The sequence below is a fragment of the Hyperolius riggenbachi genome, chromosome 6 (genome assembly GCF_040937935.1).
Source record: "Hyperolius riggenbachi isolate aHypRig1 chromosome 6, aHypRig1.pri, whole genome shotgun sequence".
Classification (NCBI taxonomy): domain Eukaryota; kingdom Metazoa; phylum Chordata; class Amphibia; order Anura; family Hyperoliidae; genus Hyperolius; species Hyperolius riggenbachi.
The window spans coordinates 60,682,206-60,702,292 of record NC_090651.1 but is presented as its reverse complement, the minus strand read 5'-3'; the positions used below and the strand labels follow the sequence as shown (position 1 = coordinate 60,702,292).

The following is a 20,087-nucleotide window of genomic DNA, read 5'->3' as shown; positions in this document are numbered from 1 at the left end:
TTTTGACCCTGCAAAGTTTGGCATGCGAAAGCAAATGCAATTTTGAATGAGCAATGCCTCATGATAAGCCAATTTAGCCAGATTTGCACAGCCAGACTTGTAAGGGTTAAGCTTGGTGTTGAGCACGCATAAATCTTCTTGTGGTTAGCATTTTGCATTTTCTGTCCTTTGGAGGCAGGTGGTGGATGGCTTGCTCTAGGTGGTGTGAGCCCTGGAGTGGGCTGTCTGTGCCTGTCCTCCCCCCCCCCCTTCTGGAGTGATGTGTGTGAGCCAGCCCTGAGCCCTATAGCTCGGGGTGACCCATGCGTCACTCCTTTCCCATGCAGTGCCCCCAAGTTAATGCGCAGTAGCAGAACGCAATGGACGTTAAGGTAAGTGCCTGTTTTTAATTTTGGGAGGTGGGTGCGGATGGCCCTCCCCGGCGCTGGCCACGCTGTGGTCCCTGGGCAGTGAGAGAGCCTGGGGCCCTGCAGCCCCCCCGGTTGTATGGGGGCATTGGAAAGCCTCCCGTGGCGCTCCTGGATAGTGCTATGTAGCATGAACTAATTCCCGCAGGGCAACCACTTTGCGGTATTAGTTTTTGACCCTGCAAAGTTTGGCATGCGAAAGCAAATGCAATTTTGCATGAGCAATGCCTCATGATAAGCCAATTTAGCCAGATTTGCACAGCCAGACTTGTAAGGGTTAAGCTTGGTGTTGAGCACGCATAAATCTTCTTGTGGTTAGCAATATATAAATTGTGTTGCACATCCTGGTTTATAAAATCATTGTGCAGAGTCTAGTATTCAGTTTGCAAACTTTATGCTTGCACTGCTCATATCGCCTTTTAACGTATTGCAGGCAGTGCATTGTTCCGCCGGAACTCATCGCACTGCAAAACTACCAGTGTGAAAGGCCCCAATGAAGTATAATTGCATCATGTTGCAATGCAATTATATTGTATGTTGCATCCAGATGAAAATCCTCTCTACTGGGTACAAACCTACTGTTGGAAGCATACTTTTTTCTGCGCAGAACTCTAATACCTTGTTTGTTCTCATCATCACAGTCATGTGGTTCCCAAAACATGACAGCTTGGTCGGAGTACAGTTGTGTTACTTATTTCATGTCAATTGAGTTTTCTGCAGCTAAAAATACTGGTTTAACGATGTAGCCAGATGACCAGGGCCAGATCTTCATGGGGCAAACTGCCCAGGGCCCCAGAGCCAGCCTGATGGTCCGCCAGGTCTCCCCCCAAGTGAATAGTGTTCCACGGGGCCCATGTGGAGTACTCACAATGGATCATACTTATCTGTCCAGCCATCCAGCCTTCTCCATCAGTGTGCTTCCGTCTTCATCCCCACTGGCCGCCTAATCTCCATGATGACCCGGTGATATGTTATGTGACTATGTACATGGCGTCTGGTCACACAGAAGATGCATGTGCAAGGATGAAGAATGATGCACACACACTAATGAAGGAGTGTGGCAGCTGGACAGGTTAGTTTGCTCCACTGCGAATACTTTGCAAGGGGACTGCCCCGGGGGAAACACCTAATACTATCTGGGGGCGTTTCAGGAACAAAAGGGACACCTAATACACTTTGGGGGTGGGGGTGGAGCTGTGGATCAGGGAGGAGGGCCCCAGGCAGTTTCTGCCCTGGACCCCATTGTGGCTAGAACCAGCCCTGCAGATGACCAGAAGTAGTATATCTGAGAAGTGAGGGTTGTGGGAGAGGCCACAGCTTGGCTTGGTTCAGTGTCATCATCATTGCATTGGAGCACAGACCAAGACTCTGAAAAGATCAACTCAGGGTAATGGTGGAGGTCATATTATGGGTAAGCTGCGGAAAGACTGAACTGTCAGTGAGAGCTCTTGCAATCCATAATGCAGGAAATGGCTGAAGAGGATTATGAGTCCTAACCAGGTGCTATAAAAGCCAGAGGCGTTGCTAGCCCCAAAGATCAGTGGCACGTGCCCCGGATCTATTCTGGGGTGCCCAGATGTCCCCCAGGCAGAGTAGAGGCACCACACAGTACCCTGCATGGCACTACAGCACCCAGCTTGTCCCATAGAGGCATCATAGCATAGCACCCAGCATGGCAACACAGCAATGGGGGTATGGTGGGTGCTTTGGTGCCTCTATGTGGGAATACTGGGTGCTGTAATGCCATGCTGGGTGCTGTGATGCCTTTAGGCGAGCATGCAGGGGGCTGTGGTTCTTCTATGGGGGCATGCTGGGAGTTGTGGTGCCTCAAGGAGCCCCGAAGGGCCCTCCCTCAACTACAGTATTACTTCTCTATTGGTCCTGTGCGCATAATAATCACTTCTATAGATACTTTGAACAGTGATAATCATTAACAAGCTATTTCCCATCCCTTTCTTGCACCTCGGACACTGTAGTTGACATTGGCAGGTTTTGGTGCGTCATATCAATTGTTATGTATAGAGTGCTTGGGGGACCCCATTGTAAAATTTGCATTGAGGCCTACAGCTCCTTAGCTACGCCACTGCTCTCAGCATGAGTGATTACAGCACTGAGAAGATAATTTTTGTGCTGCAGGCAGCAATTGGAGCTCTGTCAGACAAGGAGTGGGGGGGCCCACCAGAGACCTGGAGGCAGGGCCCACCGAGGGAAAAAACTGTACTACTGTGGCCCAGTCCGACCATGACACTGCCTATTTGTAATATGCTTTTTTGTGATATGTTTTTTTGTATTAATGGAAGGGGAGGGGGGGGGCTTCAGCCAATATTTTGCTGGGCAGGGATACTCAGACCACTGTTAAGTTCTTGTAAATTTGGCTCTGCCCATGACCACACCCACATTACAGTGCATGGCCACGCCCGTTTTTTGGCTATAGTGCCCACAAATGCCCCGGATCTCTTGGGATCCTAGCAACGCCCCTGAAAGCCACATCTACAAACCTACAATAAATCTGCAGTGTGTCTACTTTTTGCTTTCATGGAAGCAGGCATATTGTTAAAGTGGATCCGAGATGAACTTTTACACATTGCATAATTGTGTTCCTTTCCTATTGTTTATAGGGCATTCCTCAAGCCAAATACTTTTTTTTTAATACTCTAATTCCCTATAACCTAAACAAGCCACGCCCACAGAGAGCCAAGGCACTTTCAGACAGTAGCAAGGGCTCATGGGAGCTCAGTCTGGGCAGGAGGAGTGGGAGGTATTACTAGCCAGAGATGGCAGAGGGGAGGAGGGAGGGGGATTAGTTTTTTTTTCTCAAGATACAGATAAGCCTGCCTCTGTGTAATGTTTACAAACAACATGGCTGCTGTCATTGTATCACAGGAAGAAATAATCATATTCTATTAAAGCTGTTTGCAGCTAGATTTGCTGTGCTAGATTTGCTTTAGATAAGATATATAGACAAGTTACTTGTTATAGTTAGTTTTTCATCTCGGATCCGCTTTAACTCATCGTGTGTTTACAAATTAGCAGCTCTGCCATGGCAGCCAGCTGACACAACTGAGATATCAAATTGCAGTGGTGATTAGTCACAGATGAGGGGGAATTAGACAGGCTAAACTCTCTAAATATATACAGGGTACATTTCTCTGTGTTTTCCTTCTGTCATGTGCAAGAGTTCAGGTTCACTTTAGCATTTGCTTTGAGAGATGAAAGCAGAAAAACACAGCTGTTGAGGCTGCAGTAAGTTAAGTGTTTGTGGTTAGCAGTGATTTAGAAAGCGATGTCAGGCCATGTAACCAATTATCTCACACTTGTGTACCGCGCTTGTTTCTGGATGATGTCACAGTCTTGTAGGGTAAAGGTTGCCTGGTGATTTTTTTTTTCAAAGGGCTGGTTATGTGGAGTCCGGCACAGAGTTGTTGCCGTGATGAATTGGGAGCTGCTACTGTGAAATTAGTTTCCCCCTTAGAACAGGTTGATGGAGTTAAGTGGCGCTTTGTGACTCACTTTTCCAAAGACAAGTCATGTTGGCTAGCGATGGGGGGTGGCAGTGGAGCGTAAAGCCCAAATCACTGGGCCTAATGAGCTTCAGACATTACGTACTGGTTTAGCTTCAGTGCCTCAACAGAAGGTTTCCTCGTCATCGCTTCCATAAGGGATACAAAAATCATGTAGAATCATTCGCATAAGAAATGGCAAGGTGGGAACGCTAAAAACTGTTGCTGGGAAACGTCTGTCTGCACATTTACTTAGGAAAAACCCCCCACTGTGCTCATGCATGGCCTACAGTGCCATACACATGGGCGACGCTACACTGGGACCCCCACCCCACCTCGAAATCACTGCACCTGCCCTGAGTACCCTCCCCCGTACAGTAACATACAGTTTGCGGTTTTCAGGCGTCAGCAGCATGCAGTGAAAATGATACGGTCTGTAAAAGAAACTCTCCATGTCTATGTAGGTGTTCAGTAAACAAGGGTCTTATCTATTTGCCATAACTACTTCACAATCCTGGCAATATCCCTTGTAGTTAATGCATCTGGATGACACATGTATTTGTAACAGTCAACAGGAATAGAGTCTGAAGAAGGCTTACAAGCTGAAAGCTTACGGTTTTTCTTTTAAATTACCCAATAAACTAGAGCTTGTATCTTAAAGACAGCAAGTTTTGAATAAAGATAATAATTCTGATCCTGTGTAACGATTGAGGAATTCTCTCCGTGATCAGCGCACAAGACGTGCGCAGACACTGCGGAAATCCTCCACAAGTGTGTAATTTGCGGGAACCCAGCAAAAGGTGCAGTGCACCTGTAGAGGGAAATTCCTGTCAACAGGGGGAGCTGTGGAGTGCAGAGGAACAGCTCCTCTGCTCTGCCACACACGCCAGACAGGAATTGTACGAAGGGAAGAAACGCAGGGCAAGATAGCCCTGAAAGAGAGAGATCAAAGCGACAGAGGGTATGTGTTCACCGAACTAGTCGCCACCCTGCGACAATGAACACACAACCAGGAAGACAAAGCGAGAAGGCTATCGCCGGAGATGGCAATTGCTAACAGCGACACAAGACCGAATAAGCACAGATGAGGAATGTATGTTTGTCCACCAATCTAGCCGCCACCTGCGACGGTGGACACAGAACAGAAGAAACCAAGTGAGAACGCAATCGCTTGAGAAGCGATTGCGGAAGAGAATGAGCACAGGGACAGATTGTATGTGTGTGCACCAAACTAGTCGCCAACCCGCGACGGTGCATACACAACAGCAGATATGAAGTAGGAACGCAATCGCGAGAGAGGCGATTGCCAGAGGTGACACAAGGCTACAGCAAGGCAGAACACAAGAGTAGCAAAGGCACAGCAAATCATACAATGAGAAGATAAGGAAAATAACAAACGCTAGCTAAACGCGAACACCGCACTCATTCGCAACAGTGCACGCGTTTATGCGCGGTCTCCACGTGATAAGCACAATAGAGACAAGCACGCCTAACTAATCACCGACAGACAAACATGAAACAGAGGACATGAGCGCTTGCTTAACGGTTACCTCACCGAGCCTCCAGCAAGCGTTCGTAACAGACAAGACAGACACATGAAAACAGGGACAAGCGAGAGATAGGATCCACAGCACTAGCGAAAGAGGCTAGTGCGATCCAGGAAGACAGAACAGAAGGGGCTACCAGTAACAATAGAACAGAAGGGGCTACCAGTAACAACCGCTGCTCTGGTAGCACCCCACAGACAGACAGAACAGGCAATACAAATAATGCAATCCTAACTGCACTAGGGGAACCTGCCTAGTGCAGCCCCAGGAGTTACTCTAAGCTAATCTTCAAACAATGAGCAAGGCTGACACTCTCCGGAGTGTTTCACAGGAACTAACCCTTATGACCAGCAACGTACTGTGGGAAACATAGCTCTTTATAGAGCAAGCCCACAAAGGATGTGGCTAAGCAATCTGCATGACAAACGTATGCAAATTCCTCAGCAGCAAGCTGCACAACTGACAAAAGGTCTCTCTTCCAGAGACCTGCAGAATGCAGACCTGAACAGTGGTCAAAAAGGCTGCCTGCCTGCGCAGGCAGCCGCGCGGATCCTCACATCCTGTTTGTGATGTTTACATTTGGTTCCTATCATCGCTGAACTAGTTAGCCTAATGCTGGGTACACACGATATGTTTTTCCGCTAAATATCTGATGTCTGTTTGAGAATAAATCTAAAGCTCACCATACAAACATTGATTTTAATCACCAAAATGGGCACCACCAGCCAGCTGTCGTGCCCGCTTTGTGCCACCCCAAAAATGTGGTTCCCACCCATCAGAAAGCGGAAAAAGGCGGACAAGGATGTTGCATTTATAGTATCAGAGGTGTAATTATAGGTGATCTGTCCCTGTGACTGCAGGGGGGCTCAGAGCTGTAAGGGGGCTCCAACTACTACTTCACTCCCCCAGATATAGGAGTCCATCCTTCAGAGCAGGTGTTTTGTGGCTACACTTGTTTTGGGTGTGAAAATCATGATGGTCACACTTGTTTTATGCCCCTTGTGAGATGGGCTCCAGGCTGTGAGGGTCACAAGGGGTTGGCAAGTGAAAGGGTGTGAACATTGGGGGCACCATCAAAGTTTAGCTAGGGGGACCCCATTATTTATAGTTACACCCATATATAGTATGCAGAGGTGCCTGGCTCTTCTACTGACCACATATGCTATTGCGTATTCCGTTGTTATTGCCTGATGAAGCGGGACCAAACCTGCGAAACGCGTTGCATATTTGGAGCCCATAAATAAAATACATTGACTGTCTTTACTACAGTCGTTGTGTGTCTACTTGGAGGAGGTAAGTCCACCACTACCGCCTCTATTTACCAAGAATTTGGTTTTTTAAGCTCATTTAGCTTCCTTCTATGATCCTTTTGGCGTCTCTGTTCTCCTGCATAATATATAGTATGCATGTTTGTCAGGGAAAATAGCTACAAAATACATACAGTATTAATGATGAGGCAAAATGTTGCAATTTCGTAATTCCGACATGAAATTGTAATTTGTTATTAGAAAATTCACAATGTCGTTATTTGCAATTTTGTGTCGGAATGTTGCGTTAAATCATAATTTTGTGTTACTCGTAATTTTGTTATTTCTTGTAAAACCAGAAAATAACACAGCATTATGTAGTTTTGCGTTGTACACCCATCTTGTCCTGAAAAATATGTCATAATTACGAAAATGTTAGTAATTACGAAAAATGTCATCATGAAAATTTGTGTATGGTCGTAATTATTCAAAATTTTGATACATTTTTATTGATTAGGATTTTTCCATTATGATAGCAATTGTAGCTGTGAAATCGTAGTGAGCACACTATGATCATTATTATACTGCAGGGGTAGGGAACCTATGGCTCGGGAGCCAGATATGGCTCTTTTGATGGCTAAATCTGGCTCACAGACAAATCAGTATGGGTTCATTCCCTAAGCTACACTGCTCAAGCAGCGCAGCTCAGTGTGGCAGCACAAGTAAAATTTTCAAAGAAGGCACACTACTGCTGTAGCATGCACAATTAACTTACTCACGCTACCCCAAAACGAACGGCTGCTCCAATTGTCCCACACTGGATCCTGTCAGGCCCAGTGACTTTGTAGGACGCGATCCCCGCACTTTGATTGGCTCACTAGGCTGCCTGTCACTTGACAGACAGCCTATTGGGCTAAAGTGTGGAGATCTCGTCCTACTAATTGTACAAGCTGTTAGTAGGTATTTCTCCTGTATGGGAAATTACTGATGTTGCTAAAACCCAAGTGAAAGGGGAACTTCAGCCTAAACAAACATACTGTCATTAAGTTACATTAGTTATGTTAATTAGAATAGATAGGTAATATAATTTTTTACCCACCCTGTTTTAAAAGAACAGGCAAATGTTTGTGATTCATGGGGGCAGCCATCTTTTTGGTTGAAAGGAGGTGACAGGGAGCAGGAGACACAGTTCCAACTGTCCTGTGTCCTGATAACCCCTCCCAGCTGCATGCTCTAGGCTTCAAATGTCAAATTCAAAATGTAAAAAAAAATAAAATTGCACCAAAACAGCAGAACGAGAGCAACAACATCAGAAATCCCATCATGCTTTGCACAGCATCAGGGGAAAAAAGCCCGGGCAGTTTTCTTCTGTGCAGCTAAAAATGAGGCTTGGATAAAAGAAACAAAGTTCTGATGCTGTGAAACTGTTAAAGAAACACCAGGCCTTTTCAGTGCTGCTGAGTCGATTTTTAGTCCGGAGGTTCACTTGAAGCTGAAGACGTGTCTGACACTTCCACTTCCCGGCGGATCAACTGTATACACATCACCATGGCAACAGGGACGTGAGCCCTCTACTGCGCATGCGCACTGTGCCAGTTTGAAACATATCGTATGGCTCTCACAGAATTACATTTTAAAATATGTGGCGTTTATAGCTCTCTCAGCCAAAAAGGTTCCTGACCCCAGTTATACAGTATATATCATCGTGTATTTCTTCTGTGGTGTTGTATAGTACATAATAAATAATGATTTCTGAAATAAGTATGTTTTGAAACAGGTTTACCCGTCGTCTTATCTGAAGAAGTTGAGTCAGTACTTGTGGGTGCCGCCATACTTGGAGCCTGCGCCTCCAGAGATTTCACATCAATACAGGTATGTCAGTTTACACCTAAATACCTAAATAATCACATGATTTAATGGCTAACTAGACCAAAAATTTAAAGGAAATACAAGGCTAAAATAAACTAAAATGAACAACTGTATCTATCCTCCTCCTCCTAAAAATGACTTTTTTGGATATCCCAAAGTTTTATTTTATATTTAATTCTACTTTTTAAGTTTTTATTGTTTCATTGTCTCTGCTTAATGACATATTCATTGAAATATGCCAGAACAAAAATCTATAAACTATTGACCCTTTTTATCTCTTTTCTGCTGTCAGAAACCATTTTTTGCTAGGAAAGTGTTTGATGGTTGTAACTCCTTATCAGTGAAGGCTGTGCTATAGTCCGACCCGGTCCCGACCAGAAACTGTCACTTGCATTCTTGATGTTTATCTCGTTCAAGCAGAGAAATGAAAAAAGGAACGCAGCATAGTTATTTGTGTGCTTGGCACTGTACATGCACGTCTATGTTGTCATGTCACATGTTACCTCGTGTATTCTTTAAGTTGTCAGTCTGACCCCATTGTCCTCCTCCTCCTTCCCTGCGTCATCCTCCCAGCTCTGACCTGTGCGTCCCTGTTGCCCTAGCAACCACAGCACATGCGCAGTTCAGTTTTCACACGGACACAGGGGCAAATGATGACGAGGGATTACTATGTAGGATTATTATTACAAAAGCAGATTGAAAGTTCAGTGGCAATCACATTTGGCTCATTAAAAAGGTATTATCCCTTCCTCTCTCTGCTTTTACAAACTGTGTATATTCACTTATCCGGATTGTTGTTATAATGTGTATTGTTCAATTTTGGGTTTCGTTGGGCTTTAACTCTGTGCCTTTGTACAACATTATCTCTGTAGACAGGGATGGGGTAGGGACAAGACAAAAGGGGAAAAGCGCACTCAATTTCAAAACAATATAGATGACAAGCCTCTCCGTGGAATATTCTCACCTCTATAAGTTGCTGACTCGCCCGTATGGGTTGGTCAGTGTTAGCGCTTTTGTCCCTTTGTAGGCCAGGGACATAGGCTCTGGATACAGTGTTGCCGATCGCCTGCTGTCTCCTTCGTACTTCCAAGTGTGGTCTCTAAGCTGGCTGGTACTGTGGAGCGGCAAGAGTGGTGTCCTGGCTGGTGGGGCACACATGTGCGGTGTCACTGGCCGTGGAAATATGAGAGGGAGAATTAAGGTATAGTGGCCCAGAGAGAGCTGGTCACATAGGGGAAGAGCTGGTGCGCTTGCAGGTCAGGCACGCTGTGCTGCGGCGGCTGTGTGAAACCGTCACGCAGATGAGTGCTCTATTTCAGCGCTCCAAGTGGAGGTGGTTGAGCAAAGCAAGACACTGGCACGCTAACTGGAGTTGTACAAAATTGTTGTTCATTCATACTCCTGAAAATGGGGGTTTCATACTGCGCATGCGTGAGCGCGCTCAAATGCACATTCGCGCATATGCAGTGTGGAGCCGCCTATCTTCATGTGCGCTTGGGAACACATGTGCCTTACAAGGTTCCTGAGGAAGCAAATTTGAACATTGGTGACAGCACTGGAATGAGGACTATGAGGGAGGAAGTTGAAGGCTCTTTAGGATTCAGAATCTTCAGTCCCGATAGGTAAGTATCTGACTTTTTTGCACTACTAATTTGCTTTAAAGCGGACTCAACTTAGAACTTCCTCTCTACCCTTAACAATAAGCAATAGCATAATAACCTCTTAAAGAAAAGACATTTATTTGTTACAGCTGATACAAATCATGCAATAAATGCAATGTGTCTGCTTCCTGCTTTTATGAAAGCAGACATGGGGCTCGATTCAGTAAACCGTGCTAAGTGTTAGCACGCCTGTGAAAAGCTCTATATCATGCCTAAAGTTAGTTTAGGCATGATAAATTCACATCTAAAGACTTTAAGCGTGATAACTAGAGTGCTAACTGGGTTAGCACCCTTTACTAAATTCACATCGCGCGTACAGTCCCGCACGCAAAACCTTGCGCGCGCACTGCAAAAACAGCGCACCCGCTGCGCCTATAAGGTCGAATTGGGTGCGAACTTAATGTCGCACCATGTGACGTTAAAGTCGCACGCAATGCGACCTTATAGGCGCATCAACGCACCGTTTTCGTCGCACCGCGATGCGACATTTTGCGCACACCGCGCTGTGGGCACGCAAAGTTTTCAGTGTGGGACTTTGCGTGCGATGTAAATTTAGTAAATGGTGCTGACCCAGTTAGCACCCTAGTTATCACGCCCAAAGTCTTTAGGCGTGCTAAGTGGGTTAGCACCGTTTACTAAATCAAGCCCATGGGGTTAACATCCTGTGTTTAAAAATTAGCTGCTCAGCCAGCTGATACAGCTGAGCGATCAAGTTACAGATGTGATTTGTCACAGATGAGAGGGAATTAGACAAGATAAACTCTCTAAATACATACAGGGTGCATTTCTCTATGTTTTCCTTCTGTCCTGTGCAAGAGTTCAGGTTCTCTTTAAAGAACTGTGTTGATTAGCAGTTTGCCGGCTAGACTCTTTGTGGGTTGCCAGGTCTAAAGTTTTGTCTGGAAAGAGGAAGTGAAATATTTTTAGCAAAATAATGTATTTGGGGGAATATCAGTCCTTTCAACTGACAAGCCTATTCAAAGGAAATCTTCAGATTATTTTAATGATGATGTTCCGTCCTAAGCTTCCTTCTTGGGAAATGTTGAAATCTTTCCTTTTAAGTTCCATGGCTTTTGCTTCTAGCTACTGAGTCAACTCCAGCATGTTCAGTGTCTCCGTTTTTTGACACTAACCGCAGTATATTCAGAGGAGCTTGTAAATGAAACCTGGAGAGTCTTTCCATGCAGGAGCAGCCTCGGTAAAGTCATTAGGCAGCTGTGGCGAGGCCGTGTTCCCTTGCCGTGACTCAGAGGGAACTTTGCTGTGATTCACCCCAGGTTGGCTGTAATATCGGAGGCACACATAACATATTAGGAGAGAATGGGGTTGACTAGATGGTGATTTGGGCAAAAGCAGACAATGCTGGTGGCGTGCTGCAGCAATACAGAACAATCAAGGCCCCAGGGCTGTGCTTGGGTCACAGGTCTGTGCTCTGACTGCAGATTCTGCTCGATAAATCCCTAAAACACGCAGAACTTTGAATTCAAACTTGAAGTGAAATTAAAGGAAACAATAGATGAATAGAAAAAATAATTCATACATACTGTACCTTGGGCTTCCTCCAGCCCCCTCCGGCCTGATCGCTCCCTCTGCACCGTCATCGTCCTCGCGTCATCACTGCGGCCGGCGTGACAGTACTGCGCATGTGCGGTTTAATCGCGCATGCGCTGTACTGTCACGCCGGCCGGTGAAAGAGCCTTTCCCACAGGACCTGCCCATGGGTCACCAGATGTACAGTATAATGTTTTCTAGCCTCCCCATGTCTAGCCCCTCCACCCAATGGTGTGCATCTGCTTATCTCAGCACTGTGTTCCTCCTCCTATATCAACTATATACATTGACTGTTGAGGCAAATAAACACCGTCATTGATTGGACAGCAGGTTGGGAAGGGAGGAGTACAGAATATTTGCCTGAGGACAAAGAGCACAGGCTACCTATAGACAGAGATGGCAGCTTGGGAGTGGCAGGGATTGCATATTTACTGTCCAGTGTCTGCTTGTCATTTGTCATCTCTGCTATAGATTAACAGTGCGTTCACAGTGAAGCGCGACTGTCACAAGTCTTTGTCTGTCAGTGGTTATTCCAGTCAATGGTTAGCCTCTGTTTGTCAGTGGTCAGTCCGGTCCATGAACAATACAGTATGGGGAAATTAGATGTACTTACCTGTAGGGCTGCTCAAATCTGGATCCGGGAGACATCCGGATAGTTCTATCCGGATATCTCCCAGTTACCTGGGCGGGGTAGGGGGGGGGGGGGGGGTAGGGTCAATCTTACCTGACGTCTTCTTCGGTCCGTCCCTCGGCGCCTCCCACGATGCGGTCCAAGCGGTGGTCACAAGATTACAAACACTTCCTCCTTCCGGGTTGAAGGAGGAAGTGTTTGTAATCACGTGACGTGTGTGGAGTGCATCGTGGGAGGCGCCGAGGGATGGACGAAGAAGACATCAGACAGATAAGATTGACCCGCCCACCCCGCACTGGTTTATTGGGAGATATCCGGATAGAAACTATCCGGGTATCTCCCGGATCCGGATTTGAGCAGCCCTACTTGCCTGAGGCTTCTTCAAGCCCCTAGCAGTCCATCAGGTCCCTTGCTGTAGTTTCGATGCCCCCCAGGGTGTTGTTGTCTGCTACAAAAGATCTCCGACCAAAGCTGTGGTTGTGGCTACTGCACATGCGCGTCTGCACGCCTCTCTTGATCGTGCTTTCATTACCAGATTCCTTCTGTGCTTGTGCTATTTAGAAAGATTGAGGCAGGGGTCACACTTACCGGCTTTCGTACACATTTTCTGCACAGAAAAACTGACTTCAACTGAGAACTCATGTTAATCAATGAGCTAGGTCACACTTTAATGCAGATTTTGCATGCAGAAAAAAAACTGACATCTTGCGCAATTTGTCAGTTTTCTCTATAAATTACATTAGCTGTTGTAAGGTAGAGGTCACATTTGTCTTTCAGTTTTCTGAAAAGTGTAGAAACTGAAAGACAAGTGTGACCCCTGCCTTAAACTGCACCAGTGCAGAACGCTCCCAGCCATGGGAGCGTGATAGAGAAAGAGGTGTGTGGATGCGCCTGTGCATCCGTGCATGGGCAGTAGCCACGACCACAACTGCATGGGCAGTAGCCACGACCACAACTGCATGGGCAGTAGCCACGACCACAACTGCATGGGCAGTAGCCACAACCACAACTGCATGGGCAGTAGCCACCACCACAACTGCATGGGCAGTAGCCACGACCACAACTGCATGGGCAGTAGCCATGACCACAACTGCATGGGCAGTAGCCACGACCACAACTGCATGGGCAGTAGCCGCGACCACAACTGCATGGGCAGTAGCCACAACCACAACTGCATGGGCAGTAGCCACAACCACAACTGCATGGGCAGTAGCCACCACCACAACTGCATGGGCAGTAGCCGCGACCACAACTGCATGGGCAGTAGCCATGACCACAACTGCATGGGCAGTAGCCACGACCACAACTGCATGGGCAGTAGCCACCACCACAACTGCATGGGAGCATGATAGAGAACGAGGTGCGTGGATGCGCCTGTGCATCCGTGCATGGGCAGTAGCCACGACTACAACTGCATGGGCAGTAGCCACCACCACAACTGCATGGGCAGTAGCCACGACCACAACTGCATGGGCAGTAGCCACGACCACAACTGCATGGGCAGTAGCCATGACCACAACTGCATGGGCAGTAGCCATGACCACAACTGCATGGGCAGTAGCCACAACCACAACTGCATGGGCAGTAGCCACAACCACAACTGCATGGGCAGTAGCCACCACCACAACTGCATGGGCAGTAGCCGCGACCACAACTGCATGGGCAGTAGCCATGACCACAACTGCATGGGCAGTAGCCACGACCACAACTGCATGGGCAGTAGCCGCGACCACAACTGCATGGGCAGTAGCCGCGACCACAACTGCATGGGCAGCAGCCACGACCACAACTGCATGGGCAGTAGCCGTGACCACAACTGCATGGGCAGTAGCCACGACCACAACTGCATGGACAGTAGCCACAACCACAACTGCATGGGCAGTAGCCACAACCACAACTGCATGGGCAGTAGCCACCACCACAACTGCATGGGCAGTAGCCACAACCACAACTGCATGGGCAGTAGCCACAACCACAACTGCATGGGCAGTAGCCACAACCACAACTGCATGGGCAGTAGCCATGACCACAACTGCATGGGCAGTAGCCACAACCACAACTGTGGGAAGCACTAGGTAAGTAAATCTAATCTCTCTAACTTGGATTCAACCTGCTGTATCTATGATCTATCATTAGGTTACTCAGCATCTAGCTACTGTGTCCACATGAATACCCTCTGCTGGGTACACACTATGAGATTTTCTGGTCGATTTACTGTCAGATCGATTATTTCCAACATGTTCGATTTGCTTTTCAATCGTTTTCCGAGCATTTTCCGATCAACTTCCTATTAAAATGCTCAAAAAACGATCGAAAAGCAAATCGAACATGTTGGAAATAATCGATCTGAAAGTAAATCGACCAGAAAATCTCATAGTGTGTACCCAGCAGCTGGAGTCTCCACAGGTGCCCAACCTGTCCTCTTTATCAAGCATCAGTAATTGTGCTGCAGTCAATGCCTTGGTATACTTCCAGCTCCTGATTCATTTCTATATTTATCTTTTGGATGGAGCATGGCATGAGTCACCCCGAGTTCTGTACATTGCCCGAGGATACAGTTTCAGCAGGTTCTCTGAAATATATCTTTATGTCACCGATGTCTTCAAACTTAATTTCACATAATTATCATCTTAGCCGTAAACATGATGTAGGTTAACTCCACCCAAAGAGCCTAGTCAAGGTTACGGTAGGTTGAAGTAAACGTAATGTCAAGATTTTGCCATAGGTTAAGGTCGGGACAGGTAAAAATGGCACATGTAAAAATGGCGCCGCATTGACTTATATTATATAACGCTATTTAGCGTTATAAGTGTTAAAAAATGGCGCATGCAGGGTGACTTACATTTATAACGCTAAATACAACAACAACAACAACAACAAATAACATTTGTAAAGCGCTTTTCTCCCATAGGACTCAAAGCGCATAAGCATGGCTCCGACCATCGTGGTACAGAGGAAGAATTTTATAAGTCTGGAAATGCCAGGCTAAACAGGTGGCTTTTCAGTCTGGATTTGAATAGCTCCAGGGATGGTGCTGTCTTTACTGGGTGTGGCAGGGAGTTCCAAAGAGTAGGGGCAGCATGACAGAAAGCTTTATCTCCAGATTTTTTGAGGTGCACTCTGGGAGTGACCAAGTTTATAGAACTTGCTGATCTGAGGTTGTGAGAGGTGTGGTGCAGCTTCAGCAGGTCCTTCATGTATCCAGGGCCCAGATTGTGCAGGGATTTGAATGTCAGCAGTCCAATCTTGAAGAGTATTCTCCATTCTACCGGTAGCCAGTGCAGTGAGCGAAGGATCGGTGTAATGTGACAGTGGCAAGGCTGGTTTGTTAGCAATCTGGCAGCAGCATTCTGCACTAATTGCAGGCGACGCAGGTCCTTTTTGGGGAGGCCAGCATAAAGGGCATTGCAGTAATCCAGCCGTGATGTGATGAAGGCGTGAACTAGGGTTGGAAGATCCTCTGGGGGAATCAGATGTTTAATCTTTGCAATGTTCTTTAGATGAAAGTAGGAACATTTAACTACAGATGAAATTTGGTTTCTGAAACTCAATTCCCCATCGATTAGTACTCCAAGGCTGCGCACAAGGTTGGAGCTGTTTATGTCTGAATTCCCAATCCTGATTGGTGTTGCTTTAGGATAGAGCTGTTTTGATGGCGAGTGCTGGCTTTGGACAAACAGGATCTCAGTTTTGTCAGCATTCAGTTTCAACCAGTTACCATTCATCCATGCCTGTAGCTCAGCTAAGCAAGAGTTTATTTTTGGGGTAGGGTCTGTTCCACCAGGTTTGAAGGACAGGTATAGCTGTGTGTCATCGGCGTAGCAGTGGTACGTCAGGCCATGACGTAGGATAAGTGTACCGAGTGGCAACATGTAGATTGCAAACAGCAGAGGGGATAGGATTGATCCTTGTGGCACTCCGAATTGTAGAGGTGCAGGTTTGGACATTATAGGACCTAGACATACTCTCTGTGTTCTGTCAGTCAGGAATGATCTGAATCACTGGAGGACTGATCCACTGATGCCACAGTACTCCTGCAGTCTGTTAAGCCGCTGAGAGATCCAACAGGATTAGGATGGAGCATTCCCCTCTGTCCCTTGCCATGAGCAGGTCGTTGCAGACTTGGATGAGGGCTGTTTCACAGCTGTGGTGTTTCTTAAAGCCAGATTGTAGCGTTACAAGGCCTAAAAAATGTCACATGCAGGGAGGCTAGAGTTAAGGCAGCGGGGCACTGGTGTTAAGGCATCGGGGGTCGGGGGTGGGGAGGAGAGGCAGCTGGACACTGGTGTTAAGGCAGCGGGGGTTGGGGGGGAGAGGCAGCGGGCCACTAGTATTAGGCAGCGGGGTGGAGGGAGTAGGATTAGGTGGAGGGAGGATGTGTGCCTCTCCTCCCGACCCCCGCTGCCTCTTCCCCCTGAACCCCGCTGCCTAATTAACAGTGTTTGAAAATGGCGTACCGTTCCACCGATAAATGTATCATAAAACGTTATTTACTGTTTTAGTGTATTAAACAATGTATTTACATTAAAATGGTAAATAGCGTTTTATGATACATTATGGTGCGCCATTTCTTCATCTGCGCCATTTTTAACTGTACCCAGTTAAGGTATCACTCCACCCCTCCCAAAAAGCCATAGCAAGGTGTCTGTAATGATCAGTGAAGTATCTGATGATCAGTACTAGCTCAATCTGCACTATAGTCAGTATTTTATTCAAAAGAGTGATCACACGTGATTGGGTGCACAGTAACTTTTAGGAGCACTGGAGAGTGATAGCCCTGAGCGACAGGGGCTATCACTCTCAAAAAGAGGTCATACAGGCAAAGTCATTAACAGATCAGTCAGTCAGAAGTACAGAATCGTCAGGCAAGAATCGGAGTGAGTATACAGGCAATAGTCGGCAACAGATCAGATAGGCAAAGGCAGGGCCGGGCCGAGGCATAGGCTGGAGAGGCTCCAGCCTCAGGGCGCAGTGTAGGAGGGGGCGTACAATTCATTCAGCTGTCATTCCTAATTGTGTATAAAGCAGAAAGAAATAAGAAAAGGGGATACATAGCAGTGACTGCAAGCCAGATAACTAGATATTAAGGTGTTGGGGAGGTTGTAGGCCCTGTGGCCCTCTTAGTCTAATAGCAATCAGTGTGTGACGGCTGGGGTGGGAGGGATGGAGGGGCGCACTTTGGTGTCTCAGCCTTGGGTGCTGGAGGACCTTGTCCCTGCTCTGGGCAAAGGTGCAGAATCGTAAGACTAAATCAGAGTGAGTGTTGAAGCAGTGGTCGGCAACAGATCAGATTGGCAGAGGTACAGAATCGTAGGGCAGAGAGTAATCAGAAGTTCCGGCAAAAGGTCATACGCAGTAATATACAATACAATAATAATAATCCTAAGCTAAGTGCGAATCCCTGGGGTCCTGCCGGTTCAAGCACACACGGATCTGACTAAGGTCTGAGAGCTTTCACTGCGAAGTTTCAGCAACAACAGACGAAGAGCAAATGATAAGCACATCCTTAAATACAGATTGCAATTCAAACAGCGCCGCCCAGAAAGCCTAACCAATCAGAAGGCTTGAAAGATAGGCTGCTGTCAGCTGACCTCCAGGTCAGCTGACACGTCTCCTCAGCCCATAAAGATGCTGGCGCTCCGCGCGCGCGCAAGCCAGCCGTCCTCTATGTGCCACCGATAGACCGGATTTCCCAGAGACCGTCGGGAGGCCCGGAGACGCCGCAGCGGTGTCTACCGTGACGTCAGATGCGGAAGCGGCACTCGCGCCGCTATCCGCATTAGAGGTAATTCCACCATTCCTGACAGTGTCAAGTTCTGATGTCTGGACTGCCCAGTTATGTCTTTATTCTGCAATAAGGGGGCAGGAGACACAGCGTTTTATCTTTGTGGAGGAAGGACTATGAATTCTGATGTTATATGTTGTTTTGTCACCAGGGCCAGTTCTACACTATTTGCTGCCTGAAGCCAATTGTTTTCTTGCTGCCCCACCTTCCTCCCCCCTTGCAGGGCTTGGAAGAGGTGACACCCACCCAGCAGAAGTGGGGAGGGGGCCAACATGAGCATCATTCCTCCCTCTCTATAAACCCTCCTCCTGTGTCTCCTTGCAGAGCTGGCACAGCGGTGCATTTTTGTAAATCTCTCACCTCTCCATGCGACGTGTCCATGCTTCTCGGTAGCTGGCTCTTCTCTACTTCCTGTTTCCCTGCATGACGCGTGAATTTTTTAAAATAGTGAATGCATGAGATTTCTCGCATTAGGCGGAAACAGTGCAGTGATTTTCATTGGGCTGAAAGTACAACAAATGTTCATTTTACTTGCATTCGTATCCGGGTTCCATCTGGAAATAACATCAAATGGAAACGGGACCTAGTCCCACGTGCATATATAATAAAGTGATTCTCTGCTGTGAAGCTACACTTGCAAGATTTTTTCTACAGCTTTTTTCGACCCACATCTGGTTCAAGTCAGGTCACAAATGGGGTTACTGAGTGTATAAGTGGTTATGGGGTTGGGATTACAGCTTTCAGAAGTCCAATTTTTCCAGTTTCTTTATTGAAATTCAAGCAATTCAGTGTCTCAATGTACTCTGTGATGAAAGCACAGAAGCATAGCTGTATGGCTGATATTGTGGTAAAACTCCTCCCACAGTGTGATGTCAGGGCCCTGGCCCTGACAGTTTCCTCTCTGTGAACCATGTTACACTGTGAGAAATAATGGCTATTTCCAGCTACCAAGCAAGCAGTATCTATGCATGAATACTGTCTGAGGTTTCTCCAAGCTACAGAAATACAAAGTTGAGAAAAAAAGGGGAAGAGAAGTGGAAGTGAAATGATTTCAGAGGAATATTGTTACAGCCAGAGTGGGCTATACTGCAGCATTACACAATGATTCTGGTGCAAGGACTATGTAATGAGTGGTGTTGTGCAATAACCTCACAATGTTCTAGTGTTGCAATAGGTAAAGAGCGTGGGCCAAGTTGTCGCCAAGTCAAAAGTTCAAACTTCTTCAATGAGTCAAATTAGTACTCCATGATTTTAATGTAGGATCAGAGAAGGATTTTTTTGTTGTGGCTATGTAAGCATACAGACTAGTTCCTTGATCCCGATAATCTCCTTGGTTTAGACCAGGGGTGCTCAAAGCATTGGTTGCGAATCTGCGATCTACCGGACGATTACAACGGACTGCTTTCTGCTGGGTAGATCGCGGTTGAACGCTGGACACAGGTGAAGCGCCACACGCTGAAAGTGCAACACCGGCCAATGTGGGCAACAGCCACTGCTGTAGCAAATCAGTGGGTTGAATTTCTCCATGGCTCCTCCCCATCAGCAGTCCCAGCAGGCTTGGGAGTAAGAGGAGCGGTCAAGCCAGCCAAAAGCAACTCCACCTCCCTGCAGACATCTGATCTGCAGTGAATGCTCTATTGCTGGTCTGCGGTCAGTCAGCCAGTTTATCTGGTGAGCGGTTCATTTGTATATTGGTGATTGGGATCACAAGTGGTGAATAGTAGTGCATGTGCACAGCGTTATAAGGGGAGGTAACAACTGGAGTCACTAATACTATATCATGAGTGATTCTTGTTTGGATTTCCCAAGGATCTGTCAGGAAAAGGAGCTGAGATCGTGAGGAGATCAGTGGGTGTTTTAAGCGCTGATTGCTGGTCTGTTATTGGTTA

At 46.9% G+C, this 20,087-nt stretch overlaps 1 protein-coding gene across 5 annotated transcripts in view; it reads left to right on the top strand.

Annotated features, from left to right (window-relative positions):
- The window catches only part of FGGY (FGGY carbohydrate kinase domain containing), a 339,037-nt gene that overhangs the window by 257,256 nt on the left and 61,694 nt on the right, over positions 1-20,087 (top strand). For all 5 annotated transcript variants that reach the window (XM_068239391.1, XM_068239395.1, XM_068239393.1 and 2 more), the window contains exon 14: positions 8,479-8,573. In XM_068239391.1, the coding sequence (XP_068095492.1) occupies positions 8,479-8,573 (95 nt within the window). The remainder of the gene's footprint in view (positions 1-8,478; positions 8,574-20,087) is intronic.